Source organism: Mustela nigripes, chromosome 7, assembly GCF_022355385.1.
Source record: "Mustela nigripes isolate SB6536 chromosome 7, MUSNIG.SB6536, whole genome shotgun sequence".
Lineage (NCBI taxonomy): Eukaryota > Metazoa > Chordata > Mammalia > Carnivora > Mustelidae > Mustela > Mustela nigripes.
The window spans coordinates 60,593,303-60,621,094 of record NC_081563.1 but is presented as its reverse complement, the minus strand read 5'-3'; the positions used below and the strand labels follow the sequence as shown (position 1 = coordinate 60,621,094).

Sequence of the window (27,792 nt, the reverse complement as noted above, 5' to 3'; positions counted from 1 at the left end):
TCTACTTACTCATCCAAGCCTTTATTAAGTGCCTACCAAATACACAATCCTGGGCAAAATATTAAAGGACTACAAAGATGAATTTTAAAATGGTTCCAACTCCCAGAGAGTTTAGAATCTAATTATAGTGACAAATAGTTTTAACACAAACTGTAGGAAGGAATTACAAGGAATCATGTGCCCTTGAGAAAAATCGCCTTATTTCTTAATTTAAAGCATACATTTCCACCTGGGAAACACTGCTATTATAAATACCTTAATTAGTTCATTCTCTTTAGAGGAGGTTGTTTTTAGAAAATAAAATGTCTTATCCTATCACATCTTTATGTCTGGTTTGAACTTTTTAAAAACAAAAATTTGCTTAAAGAGGAAAAATGATAGATTCATACAAATTACCATCATGCACAGAAAGACAAGATATATCCACAATAATGTACAAAATTTGAGCACAACCAGGTCTACTATTAAAGAGTTAAATCTGAATTACTTTGGAGATTTGCCTTGGACAAATTATTATGCACAATTTCATCATATATACAAGTGTGGATATTTACCTCCAATTAAGATTTTAACACAGATTTTTATAATTACCTCTGTCATAATACACAAAGTTAAAAAAAATACCTGGTATAAAAACTTTTCTAACAATTTACATATCAAAATAATTTGGAATAAAACTAGGGATAAAAAGAAAAAGTCATGATAGTGTGGATAATTTAACAGCAAACAGTACAGTAATGAACACAGATTTGTAAGGACATATTTTTTTCTATATTTTATTACTTTTCCCTAAGATTTTATTTATTTATTTAACAGACAGAGATCACAAGGAGGCAGAGAGGTAGGCAGAGAGAGAGGGCGAAGCAGGTTCCCTGCTGAGCAGAGAGCCCAATGCGGGGCTTGATCCAAGCACCCTGGATCATGACCTGAGCCAAAGGCAGAGGCTTTAACCCACTGAGCCATCCAGGCACCCCTATATTTTATTACTTTTTTAAAAAATGGCTCAGATAAGAAACTTTAAATACCCAGTAAAACAAGTATGAGGATTCATTTTGTGAGATGTATCACAGAGGAAAAGAATGGGCAAATAGTATAATTTGAAGATTTATTGATTCAGACTTTCCAGAAAAATTTTTTTGAATCACCAAAAGCCAATATTTCTGCTCTCAATGCCACACCATTTGTTTCCATACCAAATACAGAAGTAACACATACTTTTCTAACCAATCAGTTTGTGACAACTATGATTCTCAAATGCTTTTTTAAAGAATAAAAGTAAGATCAAAGTTGCGAACCATTAGGAGTGATTAAAAAACCTGACTAGGCAAAGCCTTACCCTAACTGAACCGACAACTGTTTGGCTGGACTTGGCCTTTTCAGGTTACAGATGACTTTGCTCAAGAGCCCTGTACCTATTGGAGGGCTCTCACGGATGTTCTTCACACCACAAGCATAGATGGTTAGGCCCAGGGCTGCCATTGACAGTGCAGGCACAGACGGGAGAGCCGCAGGTACTGTGTTACTCCGTAACAGATTCTTCTTCTCCGCTCTCTTCATCAGCTTCCTCTTTTTCCTTGTAAGAATCCTGGCTGTTCGTATCCATAAAATGATTTTCCTCCCCACTCTCTCTTTCTTCTCTTTTTTCTTCTTCCTCAAAGCTGGAGGAAGAAATTTATCAATCTTTCAAAAGAAAAATGATTTGATTTAAAGGTCAACAAACCCCTTGCAATGCATGTCATCATGCAGTCTTCCTTCCTCAAGTGTATGAGCTCCGATTTATCAAGAAAACTCTATAAAAGTGCCAACTTTTATATTTTTTATTTTATATATATATTTTTTATATTTCCAACCTTGAGTGATTCTTTAAACTTCATTTGAAACCATCTTATTATTTTCATCATTCATGTCAGTCAGAAAGTTAAATTATTCTCCTTTAAAAACAAGATACTTCATCACCATGCCATTTTGAATGTGCCAAGTGTTAAAATACCAATGTTTTACAAACAGTTCACATGTATTTTGTTAGGTTAAAAGATCTTCTAAAAATATAGGACAGAATTTTATGCTTTCTGGCAGGTAAGAATTTTTTCAAAGGTAAACCATTTAGACATCTTATATATGTTACCTTTCTTTATCTTCAGTGAAACTCTTCATCTCTTGATTGCTGAAGTACTCAATTATTTTTCCACTTTGGCCTTTCTTTGAAACAAACTCATCAGACAGTCCTAGTGCTTTTAGGGTGTTAGAATATTGCTTTTCTGCTGCCATTCTTGCATTTTTCTATAGGAAAGACAAACCTTTTTAGAGGAGAACAGAAGACCAAATTTCCATTAAAAACATAGGGGTTAAAAGCTCCAGTGAGGGGCGCCTGGGTGGCTCAGTGGGTTAAAGCTTCTGCCTTCAGCTCAGGTCATGGTCCCAGGGTCCTGGGATTGAACCTCACATAGGGCTCTCTGCTCAGCGGGGAGCCTGCTTCCTCCTCTCTCTCTGCCTGCCTCTCTGTGTACTTGTGAACTCTGAGTGTCAAGTGAATAGATGAAATCTTTAAAAAAAAAAAAAAAAAAAAAAGCTCCAGTGAAAATTAAACCCAATAATCACAAGTAGCTGACAGTACACAGACCTTCTGACCAGCAATCCCACTCCCAGGCCTATTCCCAGAGAAGCTCCCACATATGTGCTGTACCAAAATACATAGGACACTACTGTTTGGAACAGCCCCAAACATCTCTCAACAAAAGGATGGATAAATCGTGGTCTATTCATATAACAGAGTAAAATAAGGCAATGACAATGAATGAACTTTAGTTGTACAGGACCATATGGACAGATCTCATGAACATACTACTAAGGAAAAGAAGCAAAACACAAGAGAATACGTATAGTATGTATGATTCATTTACATAAAGTTCCCAAATGGGTGAAACTAAACTATACTGTGTGGCAAAAGATACACAGGATGGTAAAACTGCAAAACACAAGCAACAATAATAGCAAAAACAAGGAAGTGTTAATCTCAAAAATTAGAATGGTGGTTACCTCTGGGAGAGTAGGAGAGGGTTTTGATCTGGGATGGGCACAAAGGGTTTCTGGGGTGCTGGCAATGTTCTGTTTATTAACCTAGGTAGTAGCCACATGAGTTTTGGTCTATAGTTATTCTTTGCACTCTACCTGTTTTATATACTTTTTTGAAAAAATACACCTTTATGACTATTGAAGACTATCTGGAAACACCAGGAAGAAAATAAGTTTGTGATGGTTGTCAGAGGGTTCTTTTAGTTTATGTACCTACTGTAATTTTTATCCTTTACATGCTATATCTCTAATCCTTCAAAGATGATAAATTCATCACTGTTGTTATCTTTAATCAGGAGGAATCAGGGAATACAGCAAAAAGAACAAGAACTTAGCACTGGCTTCAAATCTCCAGAATGTTGTTTCCTGGCTTTGGCACCTGTGAAATTGTGATGAGCCTCTCTTACACCTGAAGCAAGACAGGAAGGAGTTAGCACAGTACCTGAGACCACGGGCTTCCCACTGTCACAGGAGGACTGGGGTTCACACTAGTATCTCAGCTTTGGTCACTCTTTACCTCCTATGAGTATAGGGCCAAGAATTGCCATCTTGTCCTCCAACTGAAGGAAGGTAACTAGGAATGGGCCAGATCCAGTACCCCAATGGCACTCCATATTGGAGAGGGTGTGGGAGGGCACCCAGTCTCACCCCCAAATTTAACAAAGAAGGAAACAAATACTCCCTCCATTCCCACGAAGGTTAAGCAGTTTGCTTAAGGTCCCAAGGATAGTGAGTGGTAGAACCAAGTCTCTTGACCATTTCCTGGGACTTTTCCATGGCACCATCCTGCTTTCTCTAAGTAGTAGTGCTCATCCTGGAGTGTGAAGGTAACTGAAACCTGACTTCAGCAAAGCAGGTGTCAGATATTTATTTGGCTAACCTAGGGACTCCAGTGTCATGAGGGGTCATGGCATCCAGTGTTCCACAGGAGAAACCAAAATAACAGATTGATTACAATGGATAAACTGTCACCGGTGATTTCCTGATGCTCTGGAAAACTAAAAACACACTCAGCCTGTTGCTAAAATGCACCCACTATGAGTAACAATGATTTTCAGAAAATGCAGCCAGGGGGCACCTGGGTGGCTGTCAGTCAGTCAGTTAAGCTCAGGTCATGATTGCAGGGTCCTGGGATCAAGTGGGACATCAGGCTCCCTGCTCAGAGGGGAATCTGCTTCTCCCTCTTCCTCTCTCCCTTCCCTCCCCTGCTCTTGTTCTCTCTCGCTCTCAAATAAATAAAATCTTTTTTAAAAAAGATTTTATTTATTTATTTGACAGACAGAGATCACAAGTAGGCAGAGAGGCAGGCAGCGGGGGCGGGGGGTGGGTGGGGGATGCAGGCTCCCCACTGAGCAGAGAGCCCTCCATGAGGCTCCATCCCAGGACCCTGGGATCATAACCTGAGCTGAAGGCAGAGGCTTAACCCACTGAGCCACCCAGGCGCCCCTAAATAAATAAAATCTTTAAAAAAATGCATCCAGAGGCTATGAAGACCAATATACAAGCTTCGAGAAACTGAAAGTCATGACAAAGTAAGAAAATAAGAACTGCTCCAAAGACAGTAAAGCAGAATAAAAATCCAGACCTAACTCTAAATGCATTAAGAACAGTATATTCTGATATACGTAAATTAAATATAAAAGAGATTAAAATGATACCCAAGTCAGTGCTCATAAGTCTTCATTTGAACTTGGTTTATAATTTAGAATTTACTCAATTAATAAACCCTGTGATTTCCAAGAAATAGGACAACATGGTTTGTTCTGTCCCAGATCATAGCTTTACTCTGTGAAAGAACAACTCAACAGCAGCAAGATCACAATTAACACTAATAAATGGATAATGCACAAAGTTGTGAGTGAATGTATCAAATAACAGCTGTTAATTAGCAGCAATAGTCACAGCAAAACAGACTGCAAGAAAAAGCTGCACTAATTTGTGTTAACAAAACCAAAGCAATGGTGAGTCACTGCCAGTCACTCTATATACAGAATTAATTACTTTTACATATTTTCTATCAAGGCGAATAGTATATAATTACTCTTAACTGAAATAAACATTTCCTCCTTGCATTTCACCATGCAAAGAATTGCACAGACTATGAGATAAAAGGAACAATTAAAATAACTGTATGATTATTTGATTTTACTATCAAAGATTGCGAAAAAAATTAGTGTTGCTTCTTCAGGAAACCAAAATAACATGCAATGATGTAAGTTTGTCTACAATCAGTGCCCTCATTTGAAGCGGAAAAATACTTTTCAAAACCGTAAGTTTCATTTGTAGTAACTCTTTTACTTATTTAATTACTGAATACTTCTTGGGGCACCTGGGTGGTTCAGTGGGTTAAGCCTCTGCCTTCAGCTCTGGTCCTGATCTCAGGGTCCTGGGATTGAGCCCCAGTACAGGCTCTCTGCTCAGCGGGGAGCCTGCTTCCACCCACCACAACCCCCAAACCTCTCTGCCTGACTCTGCCTACTTGTGATCTCTGTCAAATAAATTAATTAATTAAATTAAATAAAAAATCTTTAATTACTGAATACTTCTTTTGTAGTTGGGGGGTATATATGGAGAGAGAAGTATTTTTGGACAAAGGGACCAGTATATGTGAGGGCCAGAAGTGGCAGAAGTAGAATGGGCTGTGATACTGATCTATGTTTTCAACATTTAAAATTTCTCTATGGGTTTAATTTCACACATGCTACATATTCGGCCTCACCTTCTCTGGTGCTTAGAAGCGGCAGGATTCATAACATGGCACAACTGCTCACTCCTGCTGAGACTCATCACTAAGAGGGGGGGTGCTCTCATCCCCCCTCCCCCACACCCCCCAACCCCCACTCCACTCCCCACCACTAATCCCAGAAAAAAAGCGAGAGGTCACAGTCTGGCTAATTTGATCCTGACAGTTCAGTTTTGGTTCAATAAATGTTTATTAACATCTCCTCTGTGCCAGACGTTATCCTGGGTGCTAGGTGCTGGGAATACAAAGATTTGAACACAACTTTTAAAAGGAACTAGTTAGAAGGGAAGAGAGATCCTGAAACAGGTAATTCCCACACAGAGTGGCAGGAGTGAAGACAGAAGTATGCAAAGGGTAATGAAAAACACAGGAAAAGGCACCCGATCCGACCTGGGAAACAATGCAAGAAGTGGTTTTATATGAAGACTTGAAAGATGAGGAGGGAAAACAGGAAGAGGCTCTAAGAGTGTTCAGAAACAGCATGAATAAAAATTTCAAGTTTGAAACTAGTGGTTTGGTATGATCTGAAAGTAAAGGGTGTCCATGGTGAGGGGGCGGGGACAGTGCTGTGGCTGATGAATTTGGTTTAGAATTTAGAATCTACTCAATTAAAGGTTAACAGGGATCAGAGTGTAGAGGGGTCTACTCACTACGCTGAGACTCATGGAGGTATCTTCTGGGAGAGAGCAGGACAGCTTAGTCTTAACTGTTTGGAAGCAAACGGACTTGCGTCCAATTCTAGTTCCATTACGGACTACCTATAAATCTAATTAGTTACTTACCTCCTTTGAACTTCAGTTTTTTCCTCTGTAATACATGGATACCTGCTTTGTAGTATTGTTTGAAGAAGTCAGTGACAATACCTCTTGATCCCATTTATTAAAAATGAGAATGAGTACAATCAATGAAAATACACGACTGTCACCATTACCAAAAGTTATTTACAACCTACCCAGAGTTAACATTTTGGCAAGGGAACAGGAATGGTAAAGTAAAAATATAATGGGTGGCTTTGCAAAGAGCAAGGCTGGAAAACCAGTCAAATGATTACAATAACCGAGAGAGGAGATAATAGAGGCTTCACATGGCACTTCACCTTCAGGAATGGAGAAAGGCAGATCCAAAAATTATTTAGGAAGAAAACTTGTCAGGTCTCTCAGTGGCAATTGAAAGAGGGAGGGAAAGTGATTCCCAGCCACCAAAATTGTGGCCCAACAAAAACAGGAAATCAAAGAGGAAGATCTAGTTTGAGGCAAGATAAATGTAGATGTGTGTGGGAAATCTGTGTAGATATAACCACCAGAAAGACAGAAAGTCATAATAACCTGCAGCTGGGAGCTGCAAAAAACTACTTTGAGCTTAAAGTCAATCACTTTCCACTAGGTAATACAGAATTTTTCTGTAATTTTCCCTCTAAAGTTGAAACTGAGATATTAAAAAAAGAAACCCACCCTTAAAATGAAAAGTGTTACATAAAATTATGTCCAAATCTGTATGTAAACGGGTCCCAAAACTTTGAGAGACTGAATATGTAAATTCACCTGAATATGTAAAGCCATGTCCCTGTCCTTGGTGCATTTAGAAGGATGGCCCTGCAATGTTGGCAGGAAGCTCCAAATGCAACAGCTTGAAAATCACAACACAGCACCTGTAATCTCCAGTGATCCTGTCTATTGTTAAGCTATGTCACCCATAAGAACACCTACTTTCTGAGTACAAAAGAAAAGATGATGTGAAATGGACAGATATCTCTTAGAGGAAGATTATAAAACCAACTATACATTTAGTAAAATCAGGACTCACTATCCATAGGACCAAATTATTTTCCCAATGAAAAGGAAGTCCTTTCAGTAATCGTAGATAAGAATGAAAATTATAGGCTCACTTGAAAAAAAAAAAACGATCAGCAAAATGAAAAGGCAACTTACTAAATGGAGAAAATATCTGTAAATGATATATCTGAAAAGTGGGTTAATATCCAAAATACATAAAAAAGTCATAAAAGTCAATAGCAAAAAATGAAATAATCCAATTTAAAATGGGCAAAGGATCTGAATAGATATTTTTCCAAAGAAGATACTCAAATGGCCAACAGGTACCTAAAAAGGCCAAAAGATGCTCAATGTCACTAATCGTCAGGGAAATGCAAACCAAAACCACAATGAGGTATCACCTCACAACTGTTAGAATGGTCAGTATCAAAAAGATAAGAGATGATAAATGCTATGCTCGTGAGGATGTGGAGAAAATGGAGCCCTTGTGCACTGTTGGTAGGAATGTAAAATAGAACGGCCACTATGGAAAACAGTACAGAGGTTCCTCAAAAAGTTAAAAACATAAATATGATACAATCCAGTGATATCCAACTTCTGGGTATTTAACTGAAGGAAACAAAATCACTACGTTGAAGAGATATCTGCACCCCACATTCACGAAAGTATTAATTACAATAGCCAAGACAGGGAAACAACATAAGTAACCATCAAAAGATGAATGGGTAAAGAAAATGTGATGTACGTGCAAGGAATACTATTTGGCCATTAAAAAGGAAGTCCTGCCATATGCAATGATATGGATAGACTTTGAGGACTTTATGCTAAGTGAAATAAGTCAGACAGAGGAAGATAAGGGCTATAGGTCTCACTTATATGTGGAATCTAAAAACAAAAACAAACTCATAGAAAAACAGATCAGATTTGTGGTTACCAGGGGAATTGGATGAAGGCAGTCAAAGGTATAAGCCTCTAATTATAAGATAAATAAGTACTGGGAATGTAATGTACAAAATGATGACTGTAGCTAATACCACTGTATGGCATATCTGAAAGCTGCTAAGAGAGTAAATCCCAAAAGTTCAGATTTTAGTAAATCCTAAAAGTTCAGTATTATATGAGGTGTGGGTTTTTAACTAAACTTATGGTAGTAATCATTTTGCTATATATGTATGTCAAGTCACGTGTTGTAATCTTAACTGTACACGGTGCTCTAGGTCAGTTATATCTCAATGAAACTGAAAAAGAAAAACTGGCAGAAAGAAATCTGATTCCATTAGCATTTTGTTTCATTTTTTAATTCTTCAAGGACTTCCAAATCATATAGTGAAGACTCACCTTAATATATGGCTAAGTTGGTACTTAAAAAAAAAAGAAAAGTTGGTACTAAAAAAAAAGAAAAGCCATGAAAAACAGGTTGTGAAACGATTATTTTGACTATGACTGCATCAGCAGCACATTCTGTATCAAGCTGACATGCGTCCTCGACTAGCTTTGATGTTCAGATTTAAGTACAAACTTACTTGACTGATTTGATGAACCTGTCACAGAAACAATAATATGTCTCAATAAATTATATAACATGTAAGAAAAATGGACTGTAAGTTAGGAGCTAGAGATGTTTAAAAAAATAAAAAAGGTTGACTGAAGCTCTTAAATTCCAACAAACACAACCTGAGCAACTCTTTCAAATAGTAGCGGCCTGTGTTTTAATTTTTCTTCTCTTTCTTCTAGTTCTCGCTGGTATTCTCTCATCCTTTCCTTTTCACTCTTTCTAAAATCAAATAAAAGGAATGGAATTTTAAAAGAAATAACAGCTTACAGATAGAACATTTAGCTTAGATGACAAATCAGAAATTAAATTACAAGCATGGCTTACAGTTTACCACAATTCCTTTCCTAGACTGGTAAATTTTTATGGAATGCAGAAATAAAAACACTAGGTTGTGAGAGCACACATTTTACATCCTGGGAACAGTCTGGATACTCTGATTTTCTGAAATTTTCAAAATATAATGTATTAAATTGGCTTGAAGAAATGAATAAATGCCCTCATAACTCAATTTTAAGTACAGAAAATCAAGAAAATTTAGTTTAAAGATCTATAGGTTGGTGGCAAAGTTAATTAAATTCGAGCAGGTGAGGGGAAAATAGAGAGTAAAGGAAAAGGACATGGACAGGAAAAGGAACCAAAATACATAAATTCACATTAAATGTACTTACCTTTTGCACAAGATCCTATAGTGAATAAAATACGCTTTTTCCTCTATGTAAAACATACTAACTCTACTAAGATAATAAGATTTCATGGATTAGAGAAGATAATTATACTATAGAATTATAATTATGCTTAATTATACACAAAATTGGTATTATGAAAAATCCAGTTTACTTTCTTAGGGTGAAGAGTATATTTCTAAAAAATTTTTGCTCAAGTTCATCAAATTTCTCCCTCTATCATAAATTACACTGATATACATTATAAGGAATATAAACATAATATATATTATAAAGGAATATAATTATTATAAACAATATGTACTTAAAAAGGAATAACTCATAATTAAAAGCAAATATAGATTTGGGTACTTATAAATCAGATTAAAAATAAATCATATTACTTACCAGCTTTGGGGGGAGATATTTTCCTACTTAAACATGAACATTTTTACAGAAAAATGTTCCTCTGGAACACTGGTTTTCAAACTTTGTACAGCAGAATTCCAGTGCTCTGTGAAGGGGTTCTGCAAATATGTTTATTTATTTATATTTGTTTATATTAGAACTACAATGAAATGCAACACACATGCTGAACACATACACGTGTTAACTGACACATCACATAACTGATGTTAATTGACATCAACGTGTTCATTTGTGATATCAGATTTCATGCAGACCTTAGAACAAAGTTCTCTTACAGATCAATTTATTGAAGAATATTCTGAGATTACACGGCAAACTATTAAAAAAGGGCTCTCTCTGACATTGGGCTCCCTGATCAGTGGGAAGTCTGCTTCTCCCACTCTCACTCCCCCTGCTTGTCTCTCTATCTGTCAAATAAATAAATAAAACCTTAAAAAAAAAAAAAAAGAAAAACTAAAAAAAAAAGATTTTTTCTCAATATTGTACTGGGCTATCAAAAATAGTATAAAGAAGGGGCCCCTGGCTGGCTCAATTGGTGGAGCATAGAACTCTTAGTCTCAGGTCGGGTCATGATGAGGCCCCACAAAAAAAAATTTTATAAAGTAAAAGAAAAGATTAGATACTGACATATGATTACAACTATTAACTATGGCCATGATATAAAATGTTTCAGTTCATCAACATGGCATATAATCCTCACCATGAGGTGAGGTGAGTGAGTGAGTGTGAATGTGTATGTCTGTGCGTTGAGTGTAACTGACAGCAACTTGAATCCAGAAACTAAAATACTAATTAATATGTTCATATATTGTATCCACTGATTAAGAAAGAAAGTTTGAAAACCAATGATCTGGAGGTTCAGGATTCTTTTATGATACCTGAGAGATTTGACTCTGGATTTAGACATTTGAGCTAAACTTTGATGTGAGTCATAAGCCTTAGCCCGGATTGTCAGGAGTTTCTGCAATTCTTTCATTCTTTGCTTCTGTTTAGTTAGGATCCGATTTCTCTCTTCTTCCAACATTTTCTTTTCCTCAAGTGATCTCCTGAGGGCAACAAACTAAGGCTTAATTCACTTTAAGCCAATGAGAATGTGATTTAGCAAAGATTTAACATGGGAAAATTTAAACACTGAAAAAAGGCTATGACTTGTGCAACTGGAAAGCAACAGGCTGACTATCTTTTCTATCCCTGGAGACTCATAAAATGGAAAAGATACTCATTTCTTAGAAGGACACTCTCTGGCAAAATGCTCTGCCTGATATAGTAAAATATATTACCAAATTTATTTCTTCTTATTTTCCAAATGACCAACACAAAAATCAATAGAGCTACAAATACTATTTTAGCAGCCGTGAGTTGGCAGGCACTACATCCTAGTCATTTACCTCGTGGCTTGCTCTCTTCCTCTGGAAGACACTGTGGGCACTGGAGGGTTGCAGTTACAAGGCACAGGCTTTGCACTTGCACTTCTTACTGTCAGTTTGTGCCTTGGAGAGAGATTAGGCCGTGTTTCTTTTAAATGTTCTTCATCTGCTGCAATGTCTGCCAGAATTTTCTCTCTTTTAGAGGATGCGCTAGAGGCCGCATGAAGACCAGATGGTTTACGGCCAACGGTTAGGAGTTCTGAACACTTCTGTTCTGAGGGGTGTTTCCGGTATCTCTCAGGAAGGTATTCAAAATTGGCAGTTTGGCATCTCAACTCGTGTTTACGCTTCAACTTTTCAACCTGTTCAGAACACTTGAGCTTCCTCGGAGCACAGCTTCTGAGACCTGACCTACAAGGCAGAGGAGATGAATACTGCAAAAGCTCTTGGGCCCTCAGCTGCGTCACAATCTCTCTATAGAGCTCTTCTTCTTTTAATTTTTCATTGGAGGTTGAGCTAAACTTTGAGCTTACGGTTGAGCCATAAGTAGATCGAGGTATAGGTCTGGCCTTAAATTGATTTGTTTTCTTTTTAGACTTGCATAAGTCTCTCAGCTGCTTTTCCCGGATTGCTTGCTTCTGTTCCTCCCTTGCAATAAACTTAAATGGTTTTTGTGAAGCCAAAAGAGCTTCTTTGGTTTTTTCCTTCAAACGCCTCCTGCGTTCTTCATTTTGCTTGACTATGTCATGATAAAGGGGGAGAAAGACGAATGCAGGAACTGGATTGGCTCGGAATTTTTTCTTACATTCTGATTCTTCTTCTTGTTCTCTGAGCACTTGGTGTGCCATTTCAATATCTGATTTAGATTTCATGTTCTCTTCTTTTTTCCTCTGTTCCCTAATCATCATTTGAAAAGGCTCAGGTACTGTAATCCTTGGCACCCATTCTCTTGGTTTCTTCTTTGTTTTTTCAACTGCCGGGAAATCAACATCTTTATACCGAATATAATCTTCAACAGAAAAATTTGTCCACATGTTGTTAATGAGTTCTTTAGCATAGCTCATCACCCTCTTTTTTTCAGGATACTCTTTTTCTGAGTTCGGCAACTCATCTTCAGAGGAAGACATAATCAAGGAGGACGACTGTCCTAAATCAGGCTCTGAAAATGATGTCATTAACGAGATTGTGTGATAGGAGTTCTTTTCTGAATCAGACCTGTATGAGAAGAATAATAAAGTTACACTCTCAGTTGCATGTGACCAGATATAAAAATTAAGAACTAAAAGATCAAGGTATACTCAGAAGATAGGTGCTGGATAGATAGGCCTTATAATTATCACTTTTATTTAGAATAGAGCGAAGAGATGCCTATAAATTATCTAATTCAATTCTTTCATTTTACAGGGAAACCTGAGGTAGCAGAGGCTCCTTGTGGCTAACCTCTATTAAATTCTTCACATGTTTTCCAGAGTCACCATCTTAAAACATACATCAGGTCACTCCCCTTCTTGAAACTTTTCTATGATGTGCCATTGTAACGAAGTCTAGATTATAAAGTCCTTCAAGACTAGCCCCTCTCTGGGGCACCTTGGTGGCTCAGTTGGTTAAATGTCTATCTTTGACTCAGGTCAGGATCCTACGGTCCTGAGATCAAGCCCTGTGTCAGGCTCCCTGCTCAATGGGGAGTCTGCTTCTCCTTCTCCCTCTGCCATTCGCCCACTTATGGACTCCCTCTTTCAAATAAATATATAAAATCTTAAAAAAAAAATAAGGGGTACCTGCATGGCTCAAATGGTTAAGCATCTGCCTTTAGCTCAGGTCAGGATCCAGCATCCTGAGATCAAGCCCTGCATCAGGCTCCCTGCTTGGTGGGGAGTCTGCTTCTCCCTCTCCCTCTGCTCCTCCCCTACTTGTGCTTTCTCTCTCTCTCTCTCAGATAAATAAATAAATAAAGTCTTAAAAAAAGAAAAGCCTAGTCCCCTTTTACCTTTCCTGTTTCACCTCTTCCTCTCTCTACCTTCAGTTACCAATCTTGAGTCATATCCAACCATATGAAGTTCCTTGTACACACCATGAAGTCTCATACTGCCATGCCACTAGTGGCACACATGGTTTCTGTGGCCTAGAAGCCCACTCTTTACTTCCTGCATCTGCTACAGCAACTCCTCCTTTAGTACAGAACTTGGATATGACAGTTCCATAGAAAATTCCTGCTTGTATACCTCTACCAACACCATGACATGATCAGTTGCTGCTTCTTCTGTCTCCATAACCCTGTCTTATCAGGTTGTATCACAATTTTCGGGTCTCAGTTAGTTTTTGAGCTCCTTAAGGGCAACTTGATTTTCGACTCCTCAGTGTCCAGCAACTTCTGGCACACAGGAGATGCATAATTAGCACTGACCAACTGGATGAGTTAAGAGACCTGCCTCAAGTTTCGAAAACAAGAGAGTTCATAGGAGAAATGGGTCCAGAAATTACAGACTATTTTGAAAACCTGAATCAGATTTATGTCTTAGTCCTGAACTGTTTGTGTGTAGGAGTGTGCATGTGTGTGTGTGTGTAATTTATTTTTTTACTTAATTATTTTTTCAAGTAACAGAAGCAGGAAAGTTTATCAAAATGAAAAGTACAGGACACCTGGGTGGCTCAATGGGTTAAGACTCTGCCTTTGGCTCAGGTCATGATCTCAGGGTCCTGGGATTGAGCCCCTCATCGGGCTCTCTGCTCAAGGCAGAGCCTGCTTCCCCCTCTCCCTCTGTCCCTCTACCTGCCTCTCTACTTGTGATCTTTCTCTCTCTGTCAAATAAATAAGTAAAATCTTAAAAAAAAAAAAAATGAAAAGTACACTCTTGAGATATAAGAGTGTTTCTATACTTTATAGAAGTATAGAAAGAGCTGTTTCTATACTTTATATGTTTAATGACTTGTGTTTTTTGTGCTGTTTTCTTATAAGCAGGCTCCATGCTAGGCATGGACTTCCAACATGGGGCTTGAACTCACAACCCTGAGATCAAGACCTGAGCTGAAATCAAGAGTAGGATGCTTAACCTACTGAGCCACCCAAGTGCTGCTGAGCTCATGTTAATCCACATAATATGAAGGACTTACCAAATCACATAATGTTCATGTTTCATATGAAGGACTTACATAATATGAAGGACTAGGGGCACCTGGCTGGCTCAGCTGGTAGAGCATGCGACTCTTGATGTCAGGTTGTAAGTTTAAGTCCCACATTAGGTGTAGAGAATACTTAAAAATCTTTTAAAAAATAATAATAAATAAAAATTAAAATGGCCAAGACTAAATATTTTGATACATATCTATAGTTCTTTGAGTGGCAGGTCAGTGAGAAAAGACTAAATGACTCTCAAAACAAGAAGCCATTGGTGGATAAGCCATTACACGTTTTGAATACAGTCCAACCTCTGTATATCATTAAAAGTACAAAGAGAGAGTTGAGAGAAAATATTCTGAATAATTTGGTTCTGCACTTTTAAGTATACATTTTATAGCCCACAAATAACGTTATGTACAAACTTACCTGGAAGAGACACTAGAAGCTTCTTCCCTGATGATCACTGGCTGAACTTCTTTTAAATTTAATTTATTCTGGTACATCTTCTCTAACTTTGCCATAGTTTCCAAGTGGGCAGCTTTCAGCTCTTCTAGCTTCCTAAAATACTCTTCATTCGAGTGGTATATATCAGAAAAGTCCACAAAGTCCTCCTTGCTTGTATGTGTTTGTTCGTCCACCTCAGAAATGTTGGTGTTAAAATCAGTCTGGTAGGAAGTAAAAAACCTGTTATATGGTGTTTAGAACTGAAAGATGAATTAAATTGATACCGATTCCCAATGTTGCTTCTTAAAGTGTACACTTAATTAGGTTATATGTTACTTGTAGGCTACATACACATAATGGATTATAAGTTACTTGTGGACTATCCCCTAATGATATTTTATTAAGAATGAGAGATGGGACAGCTGGGTAGCTCAGTCAGTTGAGTGTCTGACTCTTGATTTTCAGTTCCAATGATGATTTTGGGGTTGTGGGATCGGCCCTGAGTCAGGCTCCCTGCTCAGCAGGGAGTCTGCTAGAGACTCTCTCTCTCTCTGCCCCTCCCCGCTTTCTCTATAGTAAGTGAATAAATATTTAAAAAAAAAAAGAATGAGAGAGAGAGAGAGAGACAGATACCAAACTGCCAGAAAATAAATGCTATTTAATTCATTTTATAAAGGATGGTTAAATTCCCAGTTCATACACCATAATAGGATAGACCCAAGCCACGCTTTATAAAGAACCTCCTTCTGAGTTGTAAGTTTTAACTGAGGTGAAGAAAAACAGTTCTTCCTGCTGCAAACTGGCCAAACACAGCCCAATACCCACTCCCAGCTGGGGTCCTGAAGTGTGGGCCCCAAAGGTGTGCGTGCCATTGGAGAAAAGACATGGAAAGAGAGAAGTTAGGGAAATGAGAGAATGGGGACAGGGGAATAGGGGGAACAAATTTCTCACTGGGTCACCAAGGCGCCAGGGAGAAGGCCTCCTTGATGCCTCAGGAGGGAATAGGAGGGTGTGGGAGAGGGTAGGAGGGACCATCAGAAAAGCCACTTCTGTGGCAACAAGAGCCAACAGCTCCCATGGGTGACAGAAACTTTGAGGGTGACAAGAGAACAAGAGTAGTACAGTACAGAGACTGCACACAGTATAGCTATGGTACAGAAAGGCCATGCCTAAAAGGATCTAACTATCTTCCTCCCTCACTCCTTCCACATACCTTTCAAAGTTCTTTTTTTTTTTTTAATTTAAGATTTTATTTATTCATTAGAGAGAGAGTGAGAGAGAACAGAGGGAGACGCAGAGGCAGAAGGAGAAGCAGACTTCCTGGTAAGCTGGGAGCCCGACGTGGGGCTCAATCCCAGGATCTGGAGATCACAACCTAAGCCAAAGGCAGACACTTAACCATGTGAGCCACCCACGTGCCCTCCTTTCAAAGTTCTTTAACTGAAACAACTAAGGAGGTAAAATCCAATTTTCTCCATAAATAAAATAATCTTAATAGTTTCTCAGTTGAGAAACAGTTTAAATTATTTATGATGGGGTGCATAAAAGGCTGCTGATCATTGTTTTAAATTTAACCTAAAGCCTGAAATAGACTAAAAATGAGAAAAGCTTATTTGCCATAAAAATTATAAATATATAACAATATGCTAACACTCTAGAAAATAAAAGTGAGAAGCTTCTCTTAGGAAAACTCAGAATATCATCTGTATACAAATACTTACATGTGTGGTGTTTTTGTTTTTTAACAGACTAAAAAGAGTATACGAGAGGCAAGTGTTGTACCACTTGGGGTAACTTAAAGAAAGCAAATGAAGGAAAACAAGTTTTCCTCAAAAGAACTCATATGCAGAAATTTATTATCAACAAATTTGTGACTCAGAGAATTGCTTTATATATGTCCTACAACTCAAATAAAACATTTTTCTGATTCTTCTGTTGTTTCTGTATGTGTTCCTCACTATTACCTTCTTAGCTGTGGGGATAAAAACTTTGTTAACTTCCTCATCCATTAAATATTTAGAGACACCCAGCATTCAGCTGGCTCCTGAAAGATACAAATCAGATTAAAAACTCTACTTTCCAGAAGCTACCAGCTAGTTTAGCAGAGGACATGTAAATAAATCAATAGTAGACTTTGAATAAGACAGAACTCCTCACTCCTAACCACAAGCTGCTCCCGGCTGAACAGGGAGACAGAGGAGTGACCATGTGTCATGATATAAGACACCATGAGAACTCAGAAAGAATGGCTAATTTTAACCAGGGAGAAAGAGGAGGCAGAATTTAGAGAGATGAGCCAGACTGGAGACACAAGGATGGGTGAGGAGTGTGCCCAATCAAGGAAGTGGTGAAAAACAAAGAAATCTGAGGCACAGTGCTAGAATAATATTCATCATGTTACCTCATGACAATGCAACTAGTATGTAGTGCGATCTCAAGGAAACTGAGGTTCAGAAGAGTTAGGTGACCTCTCTGCAGTCACACAGCTTATAAGTAGCAGAGCTGATATTCAATCCCAAATCTGTTAGGCTCCAAAGCTTACCACACTCCCCTCAAGGGCAGGAGGGTTTTTTTAGCCTCAAGCAGAACAGGCATTATGTGCTCAGAGAGAGGTAGTCTGAGTGGCAGTGGGGAACAGGGTATATGGAACCCAAAAGAGGGTGGGAAACAAGGTGAAAAAGGTAAGTCAAGAGCCCTAACCAAGAGCTCAGGCCATAGCCAATAGGAACATTGAAGGATGTGAACAGAAGAATGATATGGTAATTGTCAGAAGGAATCTTCTCATAGCAAGTAGGAGAGAGGGAAGAAAGGTAAGTTTGGCAGTAGTTAATGGGCTACTGCAAAGGTCTGAGTTAGATATCCTATGGGCAAAATGAAGGGAGCAGTGCCAGGAACAAAAGAAAGGAGGCTGCCTTGGGAGACTAAGGAGGCTGAAGTTTCAACTTGATAATGGCCTGGGTTGTGGGCAAGAGAGTAAAAAGATTTTTGTTTAGAGTGCTGTCTGTCTAGGTAGGTGGTGCTGCCATGCATCAATATAGGGAATACAGCGGAAAAGCGTATAAAAGCGGAAAGGAAACTAATCTCTTAGGACACACAGAGTTTGAAGGGATAGTAGGGGCAGCTAGATGTCCAGGAAATGGCGAGGGGAGGGGGAATGTATGTGGAGAGCTAGTAATAAGGCTGGGCTGGAGAGGGAGATATGGCATGTACCAGTGCACACAGAAGGGACAGGTACAGCTTTGGATGTGGATAAGATTGACTAGGGAGAATGGAGTAATGAGAGACAAAAACCTGAGGATGGAAATGCTTGCAAACACCAACATTTAAATAAGCAGGGAGCGGAGGACTGATAAGAAGGAAAAAGTGGTCCTGAGGGATACAAAGACCAAGTAATAAGGATACTCAAACAAAAAGAGCTTTAGTTTGATTTGAGTTTGGAAGATAAAGGAAGGCTTCCTGGAGGAGGTGATATTTGAGATGAGTCAAAAAATGAAAGAATCTGGGGGTTCAGAAAGAACGAAGGGGGCAAAAGGAAAAGGGTACTCCAGATAAACTTCCAGATGAAGCTGAATGACATTAGTAAAAGCAGCAGGGGTGGACAATATGGTGGGGAGGAAGGTGCACAAAGTTGCAGGATAAGAGGAGAGTAAAATGCATAAAGCAATCTGGGGGATGAAGTGGTTCCCATTTCTCATCTAACTTCTGGCTCCCAACCACTCACTGGTTAACTGGTTTTACCTTCCTTATAATCTTATAACCCTTCAATAAGAAATGCCCATATGGAAGCTAAGTAACTTTTCAGTTTGGAGTGCTGTCATGGCTTGGGAGAAAGATTACAGGCATGGTGTTAGAATTTTCATTTAAGCCTAGGTTCTGCACTTCTTAGCCATGTGACATGGGCACTTACCTTGTGAACATTAATTTTATGACACATAAAGTAGGTAGGTGTGCCAGGTGTTAAACTATTGTCTCTTGGCTCCAATGCCACCCTTCTAGCCCCTGTTATGTGATGCTGGGGATGGGATTCTGCAGTGTTTCTGCTTTGCCAGCTGTTCCCCGCTGGACTCTTCTAAAAGTAACACTAGAGGGAAACTGCATGGCTGGAGAGGAAGGGACTTTTATACCTTCCTATTACTTCTCTCTCTGTTTGAGCCTCCCCAGCAACAGTTCTTCCCTTGGGCAGCAATAGTAGTTCATTTTAGTAGCAGTAGTTGATTCCAGTTTGCAGTTATTTCAATGCTCACAAAATCAGGAAAATCCCCTCAGGACCTTTGCACTTGCTGTTCCCTTTCCCTGGGATGTTCTTCCTCCAGATATTTGCATGGCCCACTTGTTCAGTCCTTCAGGTCTTAATGAAATGTCATCTCAACAAGGTCTTCACTAACTACCCTATTTGAAATTACAACCTCTCCCCCACTCATTGTCAGCCTCCCTTTTCTGCTTAATTTTTTTCATAAATACTCACCACCAACTGACATTCCACATGACTTTGTATATTGTGTGTCTGTCCCTACCAAAAGGGAAGCATCACAAAGACAAGGATTTGTCTGCTTTGTTTATGGCTGTGTTCCCAGTGCCTAGAAAGTTCTTGGCCAGTGGCAGATACTCAGGAAATATTTGTTGGATGAATGAATGTAAGCTAAAAAAATATTAAGTTTCCACATGCAGAAGAAGAAAAGTATTCCCTCCCAGATGATTGAATCTTTTGAAGAAATACTGGCTGCCCTAAATAGCTATATTCTACTCAATATTCAAGAAAGTGCTTATTTTCCAAAAACTACAATAAAAACCAAGAGGATATTCCAAAGAACTGTTTTTGGCAAAAGCATCCGTGCACTCTTCATTCATTCTTCTACAACATCCCTTAAAAGGAGGCCTTATAACAGTCATTTTCACAAAAAGGATAAAATGTATTTGGGCCTGAAAAACTGTTTGAAAAATTATAGAAGGATGAGTAGCTTCTGATGAGAGGCACAGGTCTCACAAACTTTACTTAGGTGCTGACTTTTGCATAGTATCCATTCCATTTCAGCTTAATACTTCTAATTTTTCAGATAAACTGACCTCACAGTGTTTTTTTTTATCTTAAACAGGTGAATGGCTAATAAGCAACTTCCAATTCTAATTTCCTTTTTTTTTTTTAAAGATTTTATTTATCTATTTTGACAGGCAGCGATCACAAGTAGGCAGAGAAGCAGGCAGAGAGAGAGGAGGAAGCAGGCTCCCCGCTGAGCAGAGAGCCCTATGTGGGGTTCGATCCCAGGACCCTGGGATCATGACCTGAGCCGAAGGCAGAGGCTTTAACCCACTGAGCCATCCAGGCGCCCCTCCAATTCTAATTTCATCTTTTATTATCTCCACACAGAAAAAAGTATTCAGTAAATCCAAATAACAGAGGCTGAGGACATTATTTTCCAAAAACCTAAAATAGTACCCTTTCCCTTTAATTAATTCTTTAGCTTTCTATGGAATGTTGTGCATGTAGCCACCCGATTAGATGATAATCTTCCCTAGATTGGCTTGACCCATTTAGATAATCACTCCTTCTAGCACATGTTGTTTCATCAGTAACAAGCACTCATAATTATTTGTGTTCTAGCCTATGTAGTATCATCCACAGTTCTGGAATTTTTATTTAAAAACTTCTTTGCGGGGCGCTGGGGTGACTCAGTTGGTTAAGTGTCTGCCTTCAGCTCAGGTCATGATCCCGCGGTCCTCAGATTGAGACCCACTTCTACCTCCTTGCTCAACAGGAGCCTGCTTCTCCCTGTCCCTCTGCCTGTTGTTCCCCCTGCTTCTGTGCTTGTTCACTCTCTCTCTCTGTCAAATAAATAAGTAAAATCTTAAAAAACAAAAAAAACTTCTTTGCATTGAAAAGATTTCTAAGGAATAAGGTAGATTTATATATACTAACATGGATAAAACCCCAATAAATGTGAGAGAAAACACCAGCTGCAGAAAAATATGTATTTATAAAATGTGACCGGGATGCCTGGGTAACTTGAGTCGGTTGAGACACTGCCTTTGGCTCAGGTCGTGATCCCAGGGTCCTGGGATTGAGTCCTGCATCAGGCTCCTTGCTTGCCGGGGAGCCTGCTTCTCTCTGCCTCTGCCTGCCATTCTGCCTGCTTGTGCGCACGTGCTCGCTTGCTCTCTCTCTCTCTCTGACAAATAAATAAATAAATAAGATCTTTATAAACAAACAAACAATAAATAAAATGTGACCATACATTAAAATACTATGTACACAGGAAACTGAAAAATGCCCAGAAGACTATATATTGGCAAAAGAGTGGCTACCAATGTAGGGGAGGCAGATTTTCTTTCTGGGGGGAGAAGTGGTAAGAGGGCCTGTGGCTTATTTGTAGCATTTGAAATTTTTTAAGATTTTATTTTTAAGTAATTTTAAGTAATCTCTATACCCCAAATGGGCTCAAACTCACAATCCTGAGATCAAGAGTCACATGCTCTACTGACTGAGCCAGCCAGGCACCCTTGCAACATTTGATATTTAAAAGGAAAATATGTTCATATATTATTTCCACAATTAAAATATAACTTAAAAAAAAAGGGGTGGCCGGGAGCTTAGATGGTTAAGCATCTGACTCTTGGTATCAGCTCAGGTCTTGATCTTGGGGTCATGAGTTCAAGCCCATTTTGGGTGTGGAGCCCACTTAAAATTAAATTAATTAAATTTAAAAATAAAATAAAATAAAAAGAATATTTTGTGAATATTGATACTGAATTAAAAACTGAACAATTTCTGGGGTGCCTTGGTGGCTCAGTCGATGGTGTGTCTGACTGCTGATTTGGGCTCTGATCCTGATTCAGGGTTGTGAGATCGAGGACTACGTCAGACTTCCAACTCAGTGCAAAGCTGGCTTCAGAGTTTTTCTCTCCCTCTGCCCCTCTCTCCACTTTCTCTCACTTTCAAATAAATATATAAATTTTAAAAAAGAGGGGGGAAACTGCTATCCCCAAAACTGAACAATTTCTTCCTTTTTTTTTTTTTTTAAGATTTTTTTTATTTGAGAGAACGAGCACAAGCTGGCAGAGGGGCAGAGGGAAAGGGTGAAAAAGACTCCCCACTGAGCAGGAAACTCAAAGCTGGGCTTGATCCCAGGATCCTTTCTCTCCTGTTTCAGAGATGAAATATTCCTCTTCTTAACAGCATTTAACTCTTTTCTTCATCACTAAAACCAATGAATGGGAAACTTACACCCCTTCTACCACTGTAGCTGGTCCTTAATCTCTTCTGTTCCCTTTTTCTTTACTTTTCTTTTTTTTTTCCTTTTAAGATTTATTTATTTGAAAGAGAGAGAGTGTGAGTGTGGGGGGTGGGGAGCGGGGAGCAGGGGGAGAAGAGAATCTCAAGCAGATTCCCTGCTGAATGCAGAGCTGGATGGAGGGGCGTAGGGGTGGGTGTGTGTGTGGAGGGCAGCTTGATTTCACAACGCTGAGATCACGACCTGACCTGAGTTGAAACCGAGCCTGACACTCTACTGACTGAGCCACTCAGGCACCTTTTTTTTTTTTTTTAATTTTTTTTTTTTACTTATTTGACAGAGAGACACAGCAAGAGAGGGAACACAAGCAGCAGGAGGGGGAGAGGGAGAAGCAGGCTTCCTGCTGAGCAAGGAGCCTGAAGTGGGGCTCGATCCCAGGACCCTGTGATCATGACCTAAGCCGAAGGCAGACAATGACTGAGTCCCCCAGGCGCCCCCTTTTTAAAAATACATATATTTTTAAGTAGGTTCCACACCCAACATGGTGCCTGAACTCAGGACCCTGAGATAAAGAGTCCCATGCTCTGCCTAGAAGCCAGCCAGATACCCCTTCAAGGCTAGGTTCTTCATAGTTCTATGGTAGATCCTTTCTCTTCTTTCTCTAAATTCTGTCCCTAAATGACTTCGTTCATTCCCATTGTCTTAAAAAGGCTGGAAACTCCCAGACAGAAGTCTATGGTCCAGATCCCACAGGACTATGGTTTCATAGGCCCAACTGCTTTCTACATATTCCTACTTGGTAGTTTCATAGGCATCTCAAACTTATCATGATCAAAACTGAAATCCTGGGGGCACCTAGGTGGCTCAGTGGATTAAGCCTCTGCCTTCAGCTCAGGTCAAGATCTCAGGGTCCTGGGATCGAGCCCCGCATCAGGTTCCCTGCTCAGCGAGGAGCCTGTTTCCCCCTCTCTCTCTGCCTGCCTCTCTGTCTTGTGATCTCTCTCTGTCAAATAAAAAAATAAAATCTTAAAAAAACAAAACAAAACAAAACAGAAATCCTGGGGTACCTGGGTGACACAGTCTGTTGAGTGTCTGACTCTTGTTTTGGCCCAAGTACTGATCTCAGGATTGTGAGCTCAGGGTCATGAGATCAAGCCCGGCTTCCACTTCGTGCTCAGCACAGAGTCTGGTTAAGGTTCTCTCTCCCTCTTCCTCTTCCCCTGCTGCTCATACTCTCTTTCTCTCTAAAATAAATAAATCTTTAAAAGAAAGAAACAAACAAAAAACAAAAACCAGGGGTGCCTGGGTGGCTCAGTGGGTTAAGCTGCTGCCTTCGGCTCAGGTCGTGATCTCAGGGTCCTGGGATCGAGCCCCGCATTAGCCTGCTTCTCTTTCTCTCTCTCTGCTCACTTGTGATCTTTCTCTGTCAAATAAATAAATAAAATCTTAAAAAAAAGAAAAACAAAAAAACTCAGACCCTGAATCCTACCCAGCTTGTAAACCTATTCCTCCCCTAGTTATCCCCAATTCAGTAAATGGCATTACTTTTCATACAGCTGGTCAAACCAGAAGCCTGGGAGTGAATATTCTTCATTTCTTCTTCTTCCTTGGCCTTCGCATCCAATCTAACAGTAAATCTTATCCATTCTAAAGAAATCTGTCCACTTCTTGCCACCTCTCCCAGACTAGGACCAAGCTACTACCACTGGCCTCTGAGTCACTGCAACAGCCTCCTAACCAATTTCCTTACTTCTGCTTTGTCAAAGCCTCCAATCATTCTCCAGAGAGCCATCAATCATCTTTTAAAAATGTAAACAGAAACATGTCTGATCTCTGAAAAGTCTTCAAGGACCTCCTGCTGTACCTGTACCAAAAATAAACATAAACTCTTTATCTTGGTTCAAAAGGCCCTGAATGTTCAGGTCCAGCTCACCTCTCCAACCTCATCTTCTTCCCTTCCTCCTCTCTTTTCAGACCTTCAATCACACAAAACTCTTTCTATTCCTACCTTAGGGCCTCTGCATATGCCGTTCCTCTGCTTGGAATGCTTTTTCTACCCCTAGTCTTCAAATGGTTGCTCTTTCTCATCTACCAGACATCGTCTTCAAATTTAATTCATTTAAGTAGGTTCCTAGCTACTTTTTTATTTATTTATTTATTTTTAAAAGATTTTATTTATTTATTTGTCAGAGAGAGAGCGAGTGAGAGCAAGCACAGGCAGACAGAGTGGAAGGCAGAGTCAGAGGGAGAAGCAGGCTCCCTGCGGAGCAAGGAGCTTGATGTGGGACTCGATCCCAGGACGCTGGGATCATGACCTGAGCCGAAGGCAGCTGCTTAACCAAGGCGTCCCCTAGCTACTTTTTTTAATCACAGAAGTCTGTTCATTTCTTTCCCAGCATTTCTCATCTTATAATCACTTATTATATATCTAATATATCCAATATACATTATATATATAATATATCCAATATATATTATATAATATATTATATAATATATCCAATATATATTGGATATATTAGATAAATGCTTATATATAATTATATATTATATAATATATATTGGATATATTAGATATATACCTAATATACTATATTATAGTCACTATTCATTTTGTATTATCTAACTTCCCCACCAGACTGGAAGCTTTGTGACGATGTCCTCTATGCCTGCTTCACTCACAACTGAGTAGTAATCAGCTCTTGATAACTGCTGGTATTTGTTGAAAAAGGTCACTTCATTAGGAAAGTCAGTGAAACTTTAACAGTGAACTAAAGAATACTGGTTTACCCATGTCATCATCAACCACATAACAAGGCCTATGAAGTGCTATCTTCAACTGGGGCTAGATTCAAGGAACATGCCTCAGAACCCAATATGGGCTCAGAGTCCTGCAAGGTGTGTATGGGGGAGAGGGGAGGGAGGGTGGCTTTGGCAAAGCAAAGAACCTGAAAGGAACCTACTGTGATAATTGGTTCTCTAATAAGTCTTTTTAAAAAATTAGGCTCCATGACCAGCATGGAGCGCGGCGTGGAGCCAGAACAGGGCCTGAACTCACAACCCTGAGATCAAGGCCTGAGCGGAAATCAGGAGTCGGACACTTAACCAACTGAGCCACTCAGGCGCCCCTCTAATCAGTCTTGTGTAGCGCACATAGTATCTGAGCTTCCTACTTTGAAGAACACAAGCTTGGCTCCTGAACCCATTCCTGCCTTTTCAGGGCTTCTTCTTCCAACCGGTACTCTCTATTGGGTCTGCACAGCTCATCCAGGTTTGCTTTTGGATCTTATGTCAAACCCATAAGACTTAGCTCCCTTTTCTGTTTGCTTGGTAGGATCCTGTCCCTTTAAAATTAGCTTATTAGATAAACTAATCCCTCCTAAGGTACTAAATTTCTAATACAAATTTGCAGTTTCGCAGGGCACTCTGGAAGTATGCCTGCCACTACAGAAATGACGCACTCCTCTAGCACAGCAAAGCCAGATTTAATCTTTGGGTGAGCTGTTCAAATCACTGGCAGTTATTATTGTTACGAATTTATATAAACTGCTCTTTAGATATGACACAAATCTACTCATTTGGTTCTCCTAATATCCCGGGGAGATAAGAGAGACATTTATTACAGTTCTTTCACGTTTAAGGAAACTGAGATTGAAGAAAGTTACATTTTAGTAGCACCTAGCAAATGGCAGAGAACGGATCCTATCCAGGATTCCCAATCCTCTTCCTCCATTCAAATTTTTTTCCTCTATCACTTTGCCTCCTTTGTTGGGTACTGAGATTTGTGCTGTGGGAAGCTTTATCATGAATGAAACTGTTCTCAGGACTCTCATCCTGGTTCATGTTCAGGGTCTCAATCTGCCTTACTCTGGAGGACCTCAGGGAGTTTGTCTCTTGGTGAAATTGTGACCATAAAAGGGTTGCTACAGACTTTCTCATTAACAGTTTTAGTGTAAACAGTTTAGAGTTCCAAAATATCCAGTGATTTTATTAGCCATAGGCCATAATGGTTTTGTATCTGAGAAGCTTTGGACAAATGGTATTAAGAATCTTAACTGGGGGTGAGGAGATTTATACCTGCATACTGCTAGTTAAAATTTAATGTTCCCATCTTTTAAATGAATAGAGTAGATGGCAGACTCAGCCCTCTACTTGATGGGCAGGTCTTCACGACATATCTGACACTGAAAATTGATCAGTGAAAAGGTTTTCTCACCCTGAAGAGTCGTTTAGGAAACTGGAACCTCAGTAATTTGCCTCTCTGGATGCCTAACTTTAATCTGTGTATCTAACTGCCCACTGAACTCTTAAATGATTTTACACCACGCCTCATGACAATGTATAAAAATGCACTAATAACCAAGACTTTAAAGTGACAATAAAACACACCCGACAGCACATCTGATTCACCTGAGTTTTATGGGTTATCCACTATGGGGTACATCAGTTTTTCCCAAGTTGAAAAGAAAAAAGCAACAGCTACTTCCAACAGATGCTGAAGCAAAAGGAGTAAACTTCTGTACCTTATACTCTCCAGAAATGCTCTCCAAGAAATTTTTACAATCTTTTCGTTGAAAATTAAAAGATTTTCCAACGCTTCCGTTTTGAGTTATTTTCCATGGGAGCAGAGAGAAACCTGGTGGGCCAGGTTTACTGGGTAGGGCGGAGATGGACAGGGCAGCCCATTTCCTAGCCTGTCGCTTAGCCCAGCGGGGACGCAGACCAGCCCTCAGCCCGCGCCCTGCGGACACCCAGCCCCAGCCTCCGTCCCGCCCCTGCATTACCCCCGCCAGCGCCGGCAGCACCGCCTTCTCCTCTTCGTCGCCTTCTTCCTCCTCTAAGGCCGCAGCCGCCGCTGCCGCCAGGGCCTCCGAAGGGTCTTCGCGTTCATTCTGGGCGACCTGCGCTCCGACGCTGGGATTTTCCGGAGTTTGGAGACTGGAGGCCTCCAGCTTCGCCACTCGGTGCGAGGCGGCCATCACCGCGCCGCGGAGGCCTGAGCGCCCGCGCTGGCCCGGGGCGGGAGAGCTGGCGCCGACTCAGACCTGCCAGCGGCTCCTGGATTGGGGCGGGCGGTTACTAGGGGCTCAGTAACTAGGGACGCTACAGGGGCCGCGAGGGGCCAAAAGTCACTCAAACTCCCTTCGGCTGCGGGAAACCCGAGATGGGCGCTTCCTGAACAGTGGGAGTGAGTCCTGACTCTTCGCTGGTTTAGAGGATTGGCGGGCAGAACAGCACATCTCCTCGCCAGCTTCGCGCCTCACCGCCTAAACGCACACTTCTCCTATTTTATCAGTTAACTTGCTTTGTAGACAAAAAAAATAGCGCATTTTCATTCATTGAAATGACGTTTGTTGAAGCCGGCGGCGGCAGAGAAAAGCAGGGGATGTTATTGTGTGATCTC

At 39.9% G+C, this 27,792-nt stretch overlaps 1 protein-coding gene across 3 annotated transcripts; it reads right to left on the bottom strand.

Moving 5' to 3' along the window:
* On the bottom strand, nt 1-27,792 carry FAM161A (FAM161 centrosomal protein A). Of its 3 annotated transcripts, XM_059406005.1 has the most exons (7): nt 27,173-27,779; nt 15,145-15,383; nt 11,622-12,815; nt 11,112-11,279; nt 9,262-9,361; nt 2,126-2,280; nt 1-1,658 (listed from the first exon to the last, which is right to left on the bottom strand). In XM_059406005.1, the coding sequence occupies exons 1-7, from the start codon at nt 27,365-27,367 to the stop codon at nt 1,520-1,522; spliced, it is 2,190 nt and encodes a 729-aa protein (XP_059261988.1). In that variant the 5' UTR covers nt 27,368-27,779; the 3' UTR covers nt 1-1,519. The 3 variants fall into 3 exon arrangements, 2 of the variants coding, with proteins under 2 accessions (XP_059261988.1, XP_059261989.1); XM_059406006.1 differs by lacking the exon at nt 11,112-11,279 and having other exon boundaries at nt 27,173-27,777; XR_009405379.1 differs by lacking the exons at nt 1-1,658; nt 2,126-2,280 and adding an exon at nt 10,213-10,331 and having other exon boundaries at nt 27,173-27,792.

Bases quoted from the DNA above. Each gene is read 5' to 3' on its own strand.
- FAM161A (XM_059406005.1), bottom strand. From the start codon at position 27,367: ATGGCCGCCTCGCACCGAGTGGCGAAGCTGGAGGCCTCCAGTCTCCAA. The intron at 15,384-27,172 runs GTAATGCAGGGG...ACTTCCTACCAG, and splicing joins TGCTGCCGGCGCTGGCGGGG to ACTGATTTTAACACCAACAT. The intron at 12,816-15,144 runs GTAAGTTTGTAC...CTTCTCATACAG, and splicing joins GCTTCTAGTGTCTCTTCCAG to GTCTGATTCAGAAAAGAACT.